At 38.8% G+C, this 17540-nt stretch overlaps 1 protein-coding gene across 5 annotated transcripts in view; it reads left to right on the forward strand.

Moving 5' to 3' along the window:
• ush2a (Usher syndrome 2A (autosomal recessive, mild)) overlaps positions 1–17540 on the forward strand; it is a 223245-nt gene that overhangs the window by 58918 nt on the left and 146787 nt on the right. For all 5 annotated transcript variants that reach the window (XM_082534720.1, XM_082534721.1, XM_082534722.1 and 2 more), the window contains 9 exons: positions 1289–1469; positions 4569–4732; positions 4900–5058; positions 5160–5388; positions 5735–5858; positions 7074–7221; positions 11085–11366; positions 14542–14717; positions 14965–15112. In XM_082534720.1, the coding sequence (XP_082390846.1) occupies positions 1289–1469; positions 4569–4732; positions 4900–5058; positions 5160–5388; positions 5735–5858; positions 7074–7221; positions 11085–11366; positions 14542–14717; positions 14965–15112 (1611 nt within the window). The remainder of the gene's footprint in view (positions 1–1288; positions 1470–4568; positions 4733–4899; positions 5059–5159; positions 5389–5734; positions 5859–7073; positions 7222–11084; positions 11367–14541; positions 14718–14964; positions 15113–17540) is intronic.

The raw sequence follows: 17540 nt of genomic DNA on the forward strand, positions 1-17540 counted from the left end.
ACATCAAGCATTATCATGTGGATTTTCAAAAAAGTAAAAAGAAAATTAAGCAAAGAATAAAGAAGCTAAATATTTTTTTACATTTCTGTTTACATTACATTTGTGGCAGCAGTAGCTGAATAGCTGATCAATAGCTGAGTCCATGGACTATTATACCGCCTAGGGACCGACTGGGGTTCCAGCACAGGAGCTGTTAAGGCAATCATCATGAGGAATATGAAATGTTTGAAAAATAATATCAACAGGGATGCATTCAATTACACCGCCAATAGGACAAATCCAGAAAATCTTTGCCATCTCATACCACAATAACTGCATTCATTTTAGATTTAACCTCTACATTGTATCATATTTCAACCCAATATTCAATTCAATTCAATTTTATTTATACAGCACAAAAATCACAACAACAGTCACCTCAAGGTGCTTTATATTTTAAGGTAGACCCTACAATAATACATACTGAAAGAAAACTAACAATCATATGACGCCTTATGAGCAAGCACTTTGGTAACTGTGGGAAGGAAAAACTCCCTTTTAACAGGAGGAAACCTCCGGCAGAACCAGGCTCAGGGAGGGGCGGGGCCATCTTCAACGACAGGTTGGGAAGAGAGAAGGAAGACGGGATAAAAGGCATGCTGTGGAGCCAGAGATTAATAACAAGTATGATTCAATGCAGAGAGGTCTATTAACACATAGTAAGTGAGAAGGGTGACTGAAGAAGAAATACTCAGTGAATCATGGGAATCCCCCAGCAGCCTACACCTATTGCAACATAACTAAGGGAGGATTCAGGGTCATCTGATCCAGCTCTAACTATATGCTTTAGCAAAAATGAAAGTTTTAAGCCTGATCTTAAAAGTAGAGAGAACTGGAAGCTGGTTCCATTGAAGAGGGGCCTGAAAACTTAAGGCTCTGCCTTTTAAATATTCTAGGAACAACAGGTAAGCCTGCACAGATATCACAGGAAAGCATGTAATAGACACACTGGTCCACTGCATGTATTTCACGCTTTGTTCCACTTTGTTGTGTTTAAATACGTTTCCTTTTTTAGTATAATTTTTTTACCTTTATCTATTTTGGTCTTTTAGTTATTGTATCAATGAGTTATATCTTGACTGCTGTAAGTCTCAACAAACTTTTAGGATAAATGAAGTTTCTTATTCTCAGTTTTGTTTATTATTCTTATTAAGGAAATGACCCTTGAGCTGTCAGACTCATATCAAAAGACTGCAGTGTATAATTAATTGCATGCTCATTACTTTATGTTATACTTATCTTTTCGCAGGCTACTACTTTTCTCCGGATCAGGATACATGTTTGGAATGTGACTGCCACCCCATTGGAGCTTTGCATCGCAGTTGTGAAAGCCAGACTGGACAGTGTGTGTGTGCCCATCCCTCAGTGGGAGGCCGACGTTGTGACCAGTGTCGTGAGATGTTTTTTGGATTCAACCCTGGTCTGGGCACGTAAGTATAAGTTTGTTTCTATTAATTGCACCACTTGTATAAACACACACATCTCATGCACAAATTCAAACACAACAGCAGATGCAGTGTCTGTGAAGACAGTTTACAGATTGCTAGGCAGACATATGACTTACATGAGTTAAGAGCTGCTTTGACCTTTACCGCTCATGTCTCTACCTGCGGGCTGTCTTGCACGCGCACACACACACACACACACACACACACACACACACACACACACCTCAAACACTTATACACAAATGTTACTTTACACTTAACCTCCATGTGATGGTGGTACGCACATGCACATCCGGTCCTCTCGACAGGGTGTCACAGCAGATAGATGGTGCGCAAACTGTTTGACTAGTGATCCAGTATGTATGTGTTTGTGTGTGTGTTAGCTGACCTTGCCTGATTGCTGTATTCTCCAGTGTTAAAACATTAAAGGATGAGATCAGGCTGTGGCTGAGATCTCCTCACAGTAGAGAGGGATCGGACGATGGAGGGAGGAAAAGCAACAGTAATAGAGTTTACTTTGCAAGGACACTTGAAAAGAAAATCACATGGAAGAAAAGACTTGACTAATAAAACATAAGAGAGAAAAGCAGGGTTGGTGATGTGAGTTGAGTGGGTAATATCAGCGATGCGAAAAGAAAATCAGAGATGCTCAGACAGATTTTGCAAACGGCATTAATGAACAAAATCCAGAATTATCATTTAAACTGGTGTTGTTTGGTTGCTGGTTGTTTGTTTTTTTTCCGTATCACACTTGTAGAGAAAAAAAAGACTAGCCAAGTCATGAGTTATTACTCGTTAATCTTCTGCTGGTCTCTCCACTTGATAAATATCAAGTAACACATGTATTTTTACATGTGTTTAAATATGGATGCTCTTAAGCAAGACTTCTTGGATTTTTTTTTTTTTTTTGAAGTAGTCTTCAGAAATAGTTCCCCTTGATTCTTAAAGAACAATCCAAAACTCTTGTTTAGATGTTCACTACCTTTTGTTCCATTCTCTGTCAGGATTATGGCACACTACTTGAATAATGTTGATTCCAGCTGTTGAGTAAGTCCAGGCTCAGGGGAGGCAAAAGGATCATCATCATGCTCAAAAATGAATCCACGTGGTTTCAGAATCTGACCGTATTTTTTTGTGTTTGTAATTCCATCCACTTTATTAATATCCACAACACCCCAGACTGAAATGTAGCTCCACAGCATCACAGAGCTTCCACTGTGTTTCACAGATGGCTGCAGACACTCACTGTTGTACCTCTTTCCTAATTTAAGGCAGTTACACGGGGTTGCAAAAAACCCAAAACAAAAAACGAAATTCAGAATTTCCAGGGTCTGAACTTGCCGTGTAACCTGTATACACAACTTTTTTGCTGAAAATTGGTCCCTGAAAAACTGTGGAAAAAAATGGAATTGGCGTTATAACGTTAAATATAACTTATAACTTATTATTGATTCATAGGTCAGTATTTAGTGGCTTAACAAACTGCAAAACATTCTACTGAAACAATCCAGAGGAAAATCTCCAGAAAGTTTGCAAACCTATTGCTGAAAAGCACTAGAAAAAAATTTAAATGGTCAAAAAAATCAGGCCCCTTTAAAGAAATGACTAAAAAATTAGGTATAGCTCAAGGTTTTTGCAAAGTACTATATGTAAATGCAGAAATCTCATGGTGATGCGAAGATATTTGGTACCATAAATTTTTTTGGTACTGCCTATGTACCTGTCTCATGTTTGAGACTGGTTGCATAAAAGTAAACAAATGTCTCAATGACATTGTGCATGTTGCTGGAACATTTTCTCAAAAATTAAATAAATTGTACTTCTTTTTGCTATTCTGTTATTTATTTTTTACACAAACACCTTACTGTGTTAAAAATCTGGTTGAATGATATATGTTATATGCCGGTACTCTTAAATCCTCTCTCTCTCAGTAACGCACACATCCGGTACTTTGAAGGCTGATGAAAAAAGAAAGACTGGGTGTGATGTTGGCGTTTTCTTTCTCCTTGGGAATGGAGTGAAGGTCGAGTCACTATGGCATTTGTATGTGTGTGTATTTGTGCCTCCGTGTGTGTTTGTGGGAGCACCAGTTGACAGGACAAATTTGCGGCTCGTTATGAAGCTGTGGCTTTTCACACAGCAATAAAGAAGGTGTAGTGTTGTGTGTGCGTGCGTGCGTGCGTGCGTGCGTGCGTGCGTGCGTGCGTGCATGCGTGTGTGTGTAGTTTTGGGGGGGGGTCAACAGAGGGAGAGCAACTGAGAACATATGAGTACAATATGCTGTAGAATAAAAAAAAAAAGCACACATGGATAATGTCTGTATGTGTGTGACAGTAACATGGTTTGTACAGTTTTACTCTGCTGGAGCGCTGTGCATGTGTGTGTGCCTAAAATCCTCCTGCAAGCAGACTATTGTAAGTGTGTGTGTGTGTGTGTGTGTGTGTGTGTGTGTGTGTGTGTGTGTGTGTGTGTGTGCGCGCGCGCGGTCTGAGGTGTGAGGTAGCTGGCCGGATGATCACCCACTTCCCATCCCCTGTGAGGGTAACACCACACTGCTGACCCAGACACATGCACCGCCAGACACACACGAACATATAGTCACAAGCACTCACACTTCGACAACTTGAGGAGAAATGCAGCTTTTTTGGCAAAGTTAGCTTCACAGCTACTATATAAGGTGGTGGGTGGGCTAGATGGCAGTGAGAGTCTCGCTCACAGTGTTAGGGAAAAGATCCACCACCTTTCATTCTCACACATGCCCAGTTGTCTTTGAGCAAACTTTTGCAGCTAGATTTAACAATGCATTTTGCTTTCTTTTGTACCCCACCCCAATACAGAAACACACCCGGTCAATAGTATTAACAAAATTACATTTTTTTTTCCTACTGTGCAGTTATCAAACTACAGAGTGTGAATTTTATTATGTCACTTAAAATCATTTTAATGATCAAGAGGTTTTTTATGCCAGTGGTTATGTTGTGTATTGATTTTTTTTGTCTTTGCATGTTACTGTGAACCATATCTTTTTAGTTATAAAAGAAAGTGAGATTTCTTTGTTTTTCTTCTCTTTTTAATAAACAGATGCCATCCTTGTGCATGTGATCCAGTGGGGAGCATCAATGGTTCGTGCCATCCGGACACAGGGATCTGTGCATGTAAGCTGTTGGTAACTGGAGATAAATGTGATTTATGTCAACTTGGGGCAAGTCATTTCGATCCTGGGAACCACTTTGGCTGCACTAAAGGTCTGTTTTACGTGTTAATAAACACACACATCAGAGCACCAACATGCCAGTAATCAGCCAGTAATCCTCAGTACATCAGTGTGAAAGTTAACATAGTACTTTTTCTAAGTTTTAATTTGTATTTTGTGTGTTTATTTATATACTTGTTTTTGTCTCTTTCTGGGCAGCACCCTCCCAGCAGCCTGCACCAGTAGGTGATGCACTCAGTTACTCATCTATTCGTCTTTCTTGGCATCCACCGGACTCCCCAAACTCTCACATACTCAACTACACACTCATTAGGGATGGACAGTCAGTGCATACTGTCCAAAGTCGCTATCCTTTTAGTATGTATCGACACAGCGTATCACACACATGTAAATATTCTCTGGTCTTTCTACTCCCTAAATTAATTTCCTACCTATTCCTTTGTTCTTTCCATTTTAAGGCCCTGAATCTTTTGAAGACATTAGTCTGTCTCCCTTCACCAACTACTCTTACTGGCTTCTAACAGCTAATGTAGCTGGTGCGACAACAAGTGCATCAGCTTCATATCGAACTTTAGGTGCACCACCTGAAGCAGACCAGCTCCATTTAAATCTTGTGGGAAGACCAGGTCCAACTAGTGCTAGCTTTAACTGGAGCACACCACGAAATGATACAGGCCCAGTGGAGAGGTAAGTAAAAAGGGGAAAAGAGGGAGGTGTGGTTAAAGACTTAGAGGCATACCGCTTAGGATGGAAAAGAAACATATGAGTCTTTAAATGCACAAACCATTTTCAGCTGTCACAAATGTGGTAGGAGAAACTGGGATGTGATTTGCACCAGCAGCCTGCTTCCATAGCTTTAAATCACTGTCTTTATTTTGAACCAGTGACCGTACAGTTTACGTGGTATGCATCTTATCCTGTAGGCCTCTGTGATGTTCCAGCACTAGTTTTAACTGAAAGATGTTGAGTGATTGTGAGCAATGAAGAAATACAGACAAAAAGAAATACTTATTACTGTTGTTGTCACACATAGGTTTGTGTTATCCTCCATGGAGTCATCCAGTGAAGCAGAGCCTGCCATTCACTACACAGGCTTATCTACAGAAGCTGTGTCAAGTGGTTTAAAGCCCTTCACCCAATATACTGTAATACTAGAGGTAGGTATGACAAATGTCCACTGTTTATGGCACAACTGAGTACAAAGATATGTATTAATCAGCGACAATGTTACAACCACCTGACTAATGTGGTGTAGGTCCTCCTCATGTTCCCAAAAAAGGTCTAAACTGTGATGCAATCCCATATGTCCCATTGTATCAGGCAACTGGTCCTGTAACTTTGGAGTTGAGGCACCCAATGATTAGACTCCTTGAACTCTTTGTCTTGTCCTATTTTATTACCCTGCTGTAAAAAACAATCAGAAAACAACATTTCCAAGAAGGGGTATTCATAGAATCCAGTCATTAGGGATTGGTTTTACAAAACCTTTGAAAACTTTTCAATTCAATTCAGTTTTATTTAAATAGTGCCAAATCACAACAACAGTTGTCTCAAGGCACTTTACATTGTAATGTAAAGACCGTACAATAATACAAAGAAAACAGAGAAAACCCCATTTTACCCCCTATGAGCAAGCGCTTTGGCGATAGTGGGAGGGAAAACCTTCCTTTTGACAGGAAGACACCTCCCGCCGAACCAGGCTCAGGGAGGGGCAGCTCTCTGCTACATCTGCTTCACATTTCTTTGCTCTCAAATAGGAGCACCTTTTTCCCTTTTTATGTTGAGTGTCACTGGTTAATCAGTTTTTGTGAAGCAGTCTGCATTAAACTAAACAAGAAACAGGTGTAACCTTAGAAACCAGTTATTATTGTGAAACCGGCCCCCGATTTTGCTACCTTCTGCCATTTCCATTATTCTTTCAAGATACTTACATGCCTGTAACGGTGCTTTCAGTGGGACAGCGTTCTGACACCATTCTGTCTTAGCCAGTATTAAGGGTTTCTGTCATTTGTGCAGTTCCTCTGTGAGATTGAACCACTTATGTCAGCCTTTACTTCACACATGAATCAATGGGACTTCTATGCCAGTGACACAGTCACTGGTTCATCAGTTGGAGCACCATGGTAGTTACTACACACTGCATTTACGGACCACCACACAAGGCTTGCTATTTAAATATGCCGTACTCTTTCCCAGAACCATCACAGTTGTTCACCCATCTGTGTTTTTAATGTTGTGGCTGATGGTAGCTATAGCTTTAAAATAATATAGAAAGTAAGCTTGAACTACTTTTTAAAAATATTTATATTTACATATTTACATTATTTACAGACTAAAAAATAACAATGAAAACTGTTTAACCTTTTCAACAGGCGTGTTCTTCTGGGGGATGCACTTCTAGCCCACCACTGTCTCTTCTGACAGCCTCTGCCCCCCCACAAAACCAGCCCCCTCCTAGAATCACTGCCATAGGACCTCATACTCTGCATGCTTCTTGGGAGCCCCCCAGTGAGCCTAATGGTATGACCACAAATATACACACTCGTATGGTAATCTCATCTAATGTGTAATACTTACTTTTCTGCTTTTTATCCATTTTACATTATTCCTTGTTCTTCTGTCACACCAACTCTCTTCTTGTACTCTTTCACTTTATCTATAACTCTTCTCTGTGATTTTCTCTTGTCCATCCTGGTCACTCCCAACGTAACCCTTAGCATTCTGCAGCAGTATCACTGTCTACATACCATGCATCATAGAAGGTCTCACTGCCAAGAGAAAAAAATTGCTTATAGCTTTGCAATTAAGAATACATTGTTTATTTTAAGTAAATAACAATTGCATTATAATGTTAATGCCTGTTTCAAAATTAATAATACAGTAGAATAAATGACACACATTTTGTACATGAAACACTTACCTAGTGGCAAAGCTTCAGGGCTGTGTCATTCAAGACACATGAGAGTCAACTTAAACCAACTCACACACACACAAATGCACACACACACACAGAAATACACACTGAACTGGAACTGCCTTTTGTAAATCCAGAGAGCTTTGTATTGGCTCTAAGGCTCAGTGTAAAACAAAGCCCTCTAACCTGGGTTTCTCTCTGCCTGTGTCTCTTTTTTCCCTCCCCATCTGTTGATCTGTTTCCCTCGCAGTGTCATATAAAGCTCACTTAATATGGTTTTGTGTGTCATTTCATTGTCATTAGTTAATCATTTAGCATCCTTCTCACCTCTCCATTTTGATTTTGTTCTCTGTCCTTATCAGGCAATCTTTATGTTAGTTCTCCATTTCAGTCGTCCCAGCTCCGTGCATTCAAAGTGAAGCATTCAATGGGAAGTCAAGTTAAAGTAACTCTTTTATAATACGGCTATTCTTGCCTGTGTGGTCAGTGCTTCTGTGGAAATAATAAGAAACTGAAGTGGTGTTCGGGTGGAAATGATCAGTTTTAAAATGCACACATCTGCCTACACCAGTTTTTGTTTTTCCTCATTGAGTTGAGGGACAGACATCATAACGTGCATCTGGTTAGCAGTATTGCTAAGACCTGCTCAGTACTTATTTGCAAATGTGGAGCCTCTCCATAATGGTGGGTTTGTACCTTATTTTTTGCTGTGTAACATGTCTTCTGCTTTTTGGCGCTTTTTGGCACTACTAAGTTTTTCATTTTTATTTAATTTTATAATTGTATATAAGCTTTTAATTTTTTCAATGAACTTGGAGAGTAAATACTGCTAAAGAATGAATATATCTATTATAGATTTTCTATTTTCCAACATTTAATGATCTACTAGTGATGCAGAGGGATTTTCAGTAAAGTTATTAGGAGTTCCAGAGAGTAGTTTGATTGGCTAAGGATAGTTAACTGTTGTTAAGATTTCTAATAAACTAAATTTGTTGCAGTTGTAGAAGCTACACTTTTTATATAATACATAATACCTAATCATTTAAAGTATAAAGAATAAAAACCTACGTGACATCAAAGAACAGTAAAGGAAAGCAGGGCTCTCAAAATTTCAAAATCCCTGGTAGCCCATTGGGCAGGGACTCTTCAGTTTTTGGTAGCCCAAAATTAATGTAAGTAGCCCGAATAAAAAAAGAGAGCAATTTTTTGATTGATGTTTTGTTTCCTGTTTTGTTTCCTTTACAATATTATACATTAAAGTATAATATTGTAAAGGAAACAAAACATTAATCAAAAAATTGTTGAAAAACAAATTACAACATTGTATAAAAATTACAATCATCAACTCAAATACTTGGTTCTAATTGAACATAAATTTCTATGAACTTGTAAGAACTGTGTAGGACATGAATCAGTCTGTGTCAGATCCTGAATTTGAAATTTCCGCTGAAGTCACGGATAAGAGGCAAGTGGAACCAAGATCTAGGCCATTTGCTTTTTGAAGTTTGCAAAGACTGCTAAATTGTGCCAGTGGTAGTTCACTCTTTGCAACATAGTACGCTGTTCTAAACAGATTTTTCAGGTTTATTTTTAGTATGTTATTTGCAATTGGTGTTTGTTCTGGGAAAGATATTGCAGACTGAGCAATAATGCATTTCTTGCATTTCTCATGGGTTCTAATGGGGGCCTTTCTTAAAATGACTGGTCCCAGTAACAAAGGCGCTTGTCGACTCAGAAATCGAGAGAAAACCAACAACACACCCGGCAGAACATTATGTTATTTACACGGGTGCACATAAGTGGTCCGCATGTGCGCATTCGCTGTCAAAATAAAAGACGCGCACCAGATAAGAAGTTGCAACGCGCGTTTGCGTCCATATAAAAAGCACTGTTTTTGTCCGCTAGAGTGGGATTTTCACGGCACATTCCGCACCACATCTCTGTGCGTTCATCATTTGTTTGAAGCCAGCTCACCTCCTGCAACCACTTTTCCGAGAATACGCGCTTCTTTTGTGGTTCGGACTCCTTCTGACATTTGTTTGGAGGTGGAGGAACACCAAAGTAATTGCTTAAAGGAGCTTCTTCGACATCTTTAAGAGTTCTAAACAAATGTCTGTCCTCCTCCAGAAAATCTTATGTATGCAAACACGCGTTGCAACTTCATATCTTGTGCGCGGTTTTTTTTTGTTTGTTTTTTGACTGCCAATGCGCACCTGCGGACCACTTATGTGCAGCCCCGGTTATATAGCTCGTCATATTGCAGCCACAGAAATTCTTTTGTCCATGAAACCATAAAGCTGCACTTTCTTTTTGCCTTATAGTCTGATTTGTCATAACTTTTCCGTTTTGTGGTAAACTTTTCTTTGGCTGTCACTTCTTCACCCTGACCTGTCTTATTTGGCTCAGCAGAACTAAAATATATATCCTGCTGCTTTTACACACACACACACACACACACACACACACACACACACACACACACACACACACACACACACACATAACGGTCAGCGATTCTCTGCGCGATCAACCTCTCATATGTTTAAGCTTGCTGCGGGAGATTTCACTTGTCATGTTTGCATAGTAAGCTAACGATTGATAAGACGATGTCAGAGGAATTGGTGCGCAAATTATCATCACTCACAGATCAGTGCTGTCGCTCTCTATACACAGTTCACGTGATTGCAAAGTGAAAGCAAAAAACAAGCGCAAATTCAAACGCGACTTCAATATGTCACATATTGACAGTGGCTCACCGATGCCAATGACATAATTACCCAGCTACATTTCCGAAAGAATGCAAAAGCATTGACATATATTTTTCCTACAATAGCCCGATGGGCAGGGCAGAAATAGATTTTGGTAGCCCGACTGGAAAAATCGCTAGCCCCGGGACGTCGGGCTAGTGATTTTGCGAGCCCTGGAAAGAAGTAAGAGCATGTTAAGCTCAGGGCAAACAAAGCTGCCAAAACAGACATTTGCATTACCGTATTTGTTTTTATTTATAATTTATATTTCTATCATTTGAAGTGTTATTTTATAACCACAACAATTGAAAACCTTTAATCGTACACAGAGGATTTGTAGATTTCATACTTGTTTTCATGGTGCTCTCTCCTCATTTTAACACAATGTTGTTTTCATTTCAACAAGTCGTCAACAAAACTGCATTGCATCCATTACTATTTACTAATTGTATTCTATGTTTTTTTTTTTTACTTCAACATTTGTAGTAATCACGATATGAATTTGAAAGGACTATTGTTACTATTACTAACAATAACTAAAGTGTTGTGTTAGAGCACAAATAAACTGTGCAGACAGTATTTTCTTAACAAACCCTGCAGCTGCAGCTGTTGCTTTCCTTCTTTAATTTCCTAAATAATTGTTTCGATGAAGAGCTTTTGTTTTAGCAGACATCAGAGGTAATCTCAGAGACTGATTTAACATTCGTTTTCTTTTTGTACAGGTGTTATCACAAAGTATGAGGTCTTTCTCCGTGGGCCAGTGGAGTCACAGAACCTTTCGAGTCTTGCTATTGAAAAGAGGGTGTTTTTCAGCTCTGGTTGGCTGGATCCAAGTGTCTCCTTAAGTTCCAACATAGCCAATAAAAGCTTAATGTCACCCCCTGAGACCAGTACTAATGTAACTGGTCTAGAGGCTTTTTCAACATACCAGATGAGAGTTGTAAGCACCAATATTGCAGGAAGTTGTACATCTGGGTGGACCTCAGCACGCACCATGGAGGGAGGTTTGTATATCTCGTGTTCATGATTTCAACAGCTGACTTTTACTCACTGGGTGTATTTACAGTAAGTTAAGGAATCAGGGAAATAACCAAGTAAAATCTAGTTAGGCACTGTAGCTGTGTGAAACAAAAGCCTTCAGTGGTTAATGTTTTCTGGGCAATTATCAGAAAGGGGCTTGCCCAAAGATGGCAGTTCCATTTCAGTGTTAACGGGCTGACTTTTATCCAGCTGGCAACCATCAATGACTCAGTGGTGTGTCCAGTATGGATTTTTTAAGCTAGGTTTTCCTTTCATGGCCTTCCATGGCTGAATCAGAAAAATCCGATTCTGTATTACACCTATATTCAGACAAAATGATTCGCATTCAGACACTCCAAAGAGCTTGCTTAAAATTTAAAAGAGTTAAATTTTTAACTTATGATGTTAAATTAAGGCCTGTCAATAACTGATGGACCCCAGATCTAAAAACAAATTGGAATTGAGTGACATTTTGGTTAAAATGTAGCTACACACCAGATGCCATTGCTGTTGGTTAAATGATCTTTTGTACTATATTAAAATTAGTGAGTATTTGTGAGATAGATTGTAGAAAAAGAAAGCAGGGAAGGAAGGAGGAAAGAAAAACTGTGTGTGGGGGAGGGGAAACTCATTAAGGTATTTGAATTTCAAAGGGATGATATGGCTCATTAGGACTAAATGATTGCCTCCAACGTCACTCTAAGCTATGTGTCTGGATAACAAGCATATGATAACACCATTTTGAATGTGGGATGTGTGTCAGTGTTGGTGCGCGTACATGGGCTGAGTTAGAAAGAAAGAATATGACTGTGGTTATGTCTACCGTGAATCACATTTCACAGCATATTTCACAGTTAGATGGCATCAACAGCAGAATAAAGAATCCTTCTCTCTAATCTGTCATGTAATAGTGGCTATCACAACCATAGAATTATGAAATACTTAAATCCATTAAGACCACATAATATCCACTAACCTCTCTGAATATGTCTTTTTGTTAGAATACAGAAGTTCATGTGAGGCAGCAGTGCTAACCCCTGCATCACTATGCCACTTCAAGAGTTGGCTTAATAAACATAAAAGGCTGTTAATCAATACCTAAAAGTGACTTTAGAAGCAAACCTAAAATTAGATAACAAGTGATATAAGTTGGGGCTTGATTTGTTAAGAACAGAAACACAAAGCCAAGGTATTTATAAAACACTTGTTCCTAATCTTACAAACAAAGACATAACTATAACCAAACACCAGCACTACACATACAATAAAAGAAGCAGCAAATGAATGAATGAATTACTAAAAAAGCAGTAGTTGCACAGAAAATATCCATCATATCAAACGGTTTGGAATTGTATTTGTACTGATATAATACAGAACAAGGTTAGTTACCACTTGCATGTCTGAGAGGCAAAATCATGAATTTTTCAAAACCATCCTGAGGAGGACAGACCTTTGACCTTTGTTATCCTGGAGTATTGTGTTCTCCATGTTTGTTGGGAAAGTGATGCAACAGTGTATTTAAACTTTCAAACACATGTTACAGGTCTAACAAACTTGAAAATGAATATTTACTATGGCCACCTTTATTTCTCAAAGCAGCCTGAGCTCTCTTAGGTAAGCGTCCTTGTTATTTCTTGAAGCAAACTTCAGGAATTGCTTTCCAGGCTTCTTGAAGGACTTTCCAAAGTTCTTCTTTGGATGTTGGCAGCTTTTTGTTCCGTTCTCTATCATGATGATCCCACACTGCTTCATTAATGTTGAGGTCCAGGCTCTGGGGAGGCCAGTCCATGACTGATAGTATTCCACTGTGTGTTTTTCTAGGCAGGCATGCTTTTACAGCATTGGCTGTGTTTGGGATCATTGTCATACTAAAAAATGAAGTGTTTGCCAATCAGAGGCTTTCCAGATGGTATTGCATGCTTGATCAAAATCTGATGGTACTTTTCTGCATTCAGCACCACTGACTGGATTGCAGCCCCAGACCATGACAGAACCCAGGCTTATCGCCAAGATTCTGATTTTGGATGGGCTAGCGTAATTTGGGCTTTTAATTAAGGTAGTTAATGTTTTTAATACTACTGATTCTATTTATTACAAGCAGGTACATGTATGTGTATAAATTAAGAAAATATTGCTTGATCTTGATTATAATTTTTCATGGGTTTTATATATAGCAAGATAGCCTATCCAATCATTTAAACAGAAATCCAGTTGTAATAAGATAAAAAAAAATATTTGAATGATCACTGTCATATAAAGAAGAGAGAAACAAGGAGAGGACAAAAGAGACTATTGAGTGAGCTACAGTACATTGACTCAAAGGGAGCAGTACACTGTGTTGTAATTTTCAGCACTAACCACGATGTACTTGCCCCCCCCCCCCCCCCCCCCCACACACACACACACACAGATTTTTTTTTTATATAGATTCAACTAAAGAAATTGGACAAATTATGTCTTTTGTGACAGGCTCCTTGTAACAAAGTGTCTAAAGATACTTTTTATATATTGGGTTATGTTTAGCTAAGTTGCCTACCTGTGTAGACACAACTCTGGTTCATCCCTTCAGTTAGGTGCCTTTTTATGATTGAATCAGGTCATTGTTAAGTGGGTTAGAAACGAGAAATATTCCTATAAAAATGGTCATGTGCAAGGAGTGTACTGAAAATTAGTGAAAAATTAGTGAAACCCCCTCACTTGAAACTGTACTTGGTGTCTGCTGTGCTGCAAATTGCTGATTTGCTAAGTATTTACCCTGCTGTAAAATAATTTTTTTGCATTGGTGACTTTGTTTTCAGTTTGTTACAAGTTTGTAAGCTACATAAGAAGAAATTAGCAGGAAAGAGCTGTTGTTCAGAGAGCAGGTTGCGGTCTTCCTCGGTGTAAATGTCTCTGATTAAAACCTTTATAATGCTGCTTTATACATAATTTTGGCTGCATTGAAATTAAATCTGTATACAGATAGACAAATGCCTAATCTACAGACCCCCTGAAAAGTCACAATGTGTATTAGAGTGTTAGCTTGCAATCAGATTTACTTTACCCTGTAATAACTTGTGTGTTAGCTTAGGATATGCTTATGCTCTTTGTGCTCTCTGTAAATAGCTGATCTGTGGCATGGAGGTCTGATAATGAAAACGGTGCAATATGTGTTTCCAGTGCCAGAGTTTATGGCTCCTCCAGAAGTGTCCGCACTGTCGTCTACCAGTCTTAAAGTAACCTGGAGCACTGCTGAAGACCACGGGGTCATCGCCAGAGGACAGGTGACAGAATATCGAGTCAACCTGGTAACCGAACAGACCAACAATCCATATGCCCCTCCGGTTATTAGTCAGGTAAGCACATTCACACATAAAATTGGAAATAATTGCCAGGACAACCTACCAAAAAAAAAAAGAGCTTACCTGGCAGAAATGTAATATACAGCAAATGACATTTATTTTGAAGATAAATGCTTTCGTATTAGGTCATTTTCACTAACTTTTCACAATGTAGGGATTTTCTAAAAACAAAAAAAAATGGGATAGTCTCTTTGTTCTCTTCTGTTTCTGTTTTTATATTCCTTGTCCCTGTGTTTTGCAGGTGTTGCATAGAGTGGGCCCATCATCCCATCCAGTTTACGTAGTGAAAGGATTGAAACCTTATCACGTGTACAACTTCACTGTTACACTCTGCACAAAAGCAGGTTGCATTACCAGTCTGCCAAGCACTGGATGGACCTTACCAGCAGGTAGAGCATAAAGATTTATGCAAAACACACACAGATATAAACAAATGCACGCTTCTCGGCAATAATGAAATACTGATAGTTCCCAAATATTGTCCTTTTTAAAGTATAATAGTAGTTATTTTACATAGTGTGGTGTTTGCATAACAACTGCAAAACAAACCTCTGACATATGCACACACAAACAGACACACACACCCAAAAGCACTCAGTCAGTCATCGGGTACTTGAGTGGCGACAGCATTGGTCATGTTAACTAGGGGGGATATTCATGGTGCACGGCAGTAAAAACAATTTACTGTTAATTACAAGGAGAAAAATGTGGCGTAGCACACACTTCCTGCTGGCCATGAATCAAACACACACAGAATTACAGAAACACATATACAATCCCTCTCGCTCTTCTGTGGATTTATAACCTTTATGGAAGTAGGATGAATTAGCTATGTTTAATAACTCAGGCACAAATCTCTGGTGCCTAGATGAGCACTAATTGATCAGTGGACGGTGACATGGACACACACAGAATACTGATTTAATGTCTTTTTCTGTCTGTCTTGATAGTCTGTTGCTTTCTCAGCCCCCCCCCCGTCCATCTTTCACTTGCTATCTGCTGGGCTCTTTCACTCACACACAAATAGCACATGGCAGCAGAGGAACATGAATCACTCTGAAATATACATATTGCACTCAGAGGCGCACTTGACCGTGCAACACACTTTTCCATCTGTTCACTCACGGTGTCTACGCTTGCTGCTCATGTTATGTTTTTGTCTTTTTTGTTTTGTTTATCTCTTTAGGTGAATAGACAATGGGCGTGCAGAGTTGTAAAACAAAAACCTTTCATCTATAAATACTTGCTTAGGGAATTCAGCTTTTGAACATATTCTGAACAGCTACATCTGTTGACATAGGGAATATTTTCATTTCATACAATTCTCAAAAAGTCATTCCTTGTGTTTATTGTGATGAATGATGCTTCATATTGTAATTGGTGGACTTTTTAAATGTATTTTTAATGGCTACATCTGTTGACACAGCGACAATGTTTATTTTAAGTGATTCCAAAGACTTCTCTTGACTGTAATACAGTACAGTTCAATATGGCTTATTGTACCCAGTTGACTTTTTGAATGTATTTTTAACAGCCACATCTGTTGCCACCGTTTTGTTTCATCCAACGCCAAAGATGTCTTTTGTTTCAACTATAAGAAATGATAATGGCATATGCCGTTAAGCAGATTTTTTTTTTTTTAATCTCAAAACAATTTGCATAGCGTTTGCTCCTCCACTGGGTGTTAAGCTTCTGCTGCATCAGATTACTTTTTTTCTTCTTTCAGTTTAGCAATAATCTTTGCACTTGACAAAAAATATTTAACAATAATCTTTAAGACCTCAATCTAACATGCACTGGGTGAATACTGTTACATTCCTTTATAAAAACATGGTAGCATATCAGTAGGGAGTTGTAATTAGAAGAATTATACAAATTCTGAAAAGCTGCTGGCGTCTTTTTATTTTTGTTTGGTTTTACTTCAAATGCATCTGTTGGAAAAGCCTCTTTTTGCATGCTGTTGTTAGTTGTCTACAGTTATGTACTTTTTGGACCACTAATAACCCCATTAGAAGTCTACTGCCAAAATAAAGAGGTTTTTATAAGGCTGGTGGGGTATTGTCGTCAAACATATGGACACCCACGTTTGTCAATATGATAACTTGAGAATGAGGCAGCGTAGGATTTTGGTAGGTGCAGCTACTAAAAGTCTTGAACGAGTTCAAGTCAGAGTGACCTTAACCTCAAGGTCAGAGGTCAAGTTTTCTGAAAATCTTGTGAACACAATAAATTGAGAAAGATGCCATCTAGGATTTTCTAATTGACACTATAGGTAGATCTAATAAAAATCTCAGACGAGTTCAAATCTCAGTGACCTCAACCTCAAGGTCAGAGGTCAACTTTTCTGAAAATCACCTAGAATCTTTAAATTTATGTCATAGATGCTGGAGAGGCTGGGGGTTAGCACTTTTTTATTAATCTTTTTTTTTTTCGTCATTGGAGCTCTTTCCCAGCCTGTAAAATCTGGATTGACTCATTGCTTTCTGCTCTGCTTCTTGTATCCCCCTGCAGAGACAATCTTGGATTATACATATGTGCACATCTTAAAATTTGCCCTTCTAATAAAGAAGTGCCTCAGCACTGGCTACAGCACAATTAATAAAAACCCTTCCTATTTGGGACACCAAACTGTTTGTTGACTGAAACCTTCTTTAGTCAACAAAAAGGTCTCCAGCTTTTCTCTTGCAAGCTGAATGAAAGGAACATGACCTGAAAAAACCTCTGTAGTAGAAATATCTTCACATTCAGTGGTACTCCTCATAAGGTGTACTTGAGCATGATACAGATGCTCTGATAAATCTTCCACACATGACGCTA

Source organism: Aulonocara stuartgranti (assembly GCF_965226115.1).
Source record: "Aulonocara stuartgranti genome assembly, chromosome: 1".
Taxonomy (NCBI): domain Eukaryota; kingdom Metazoa; phylum Chordata; class Actinopteri; order Cichliformes; family Cichlidae; genus Aulonocara; species Aulonocara stuartgranti.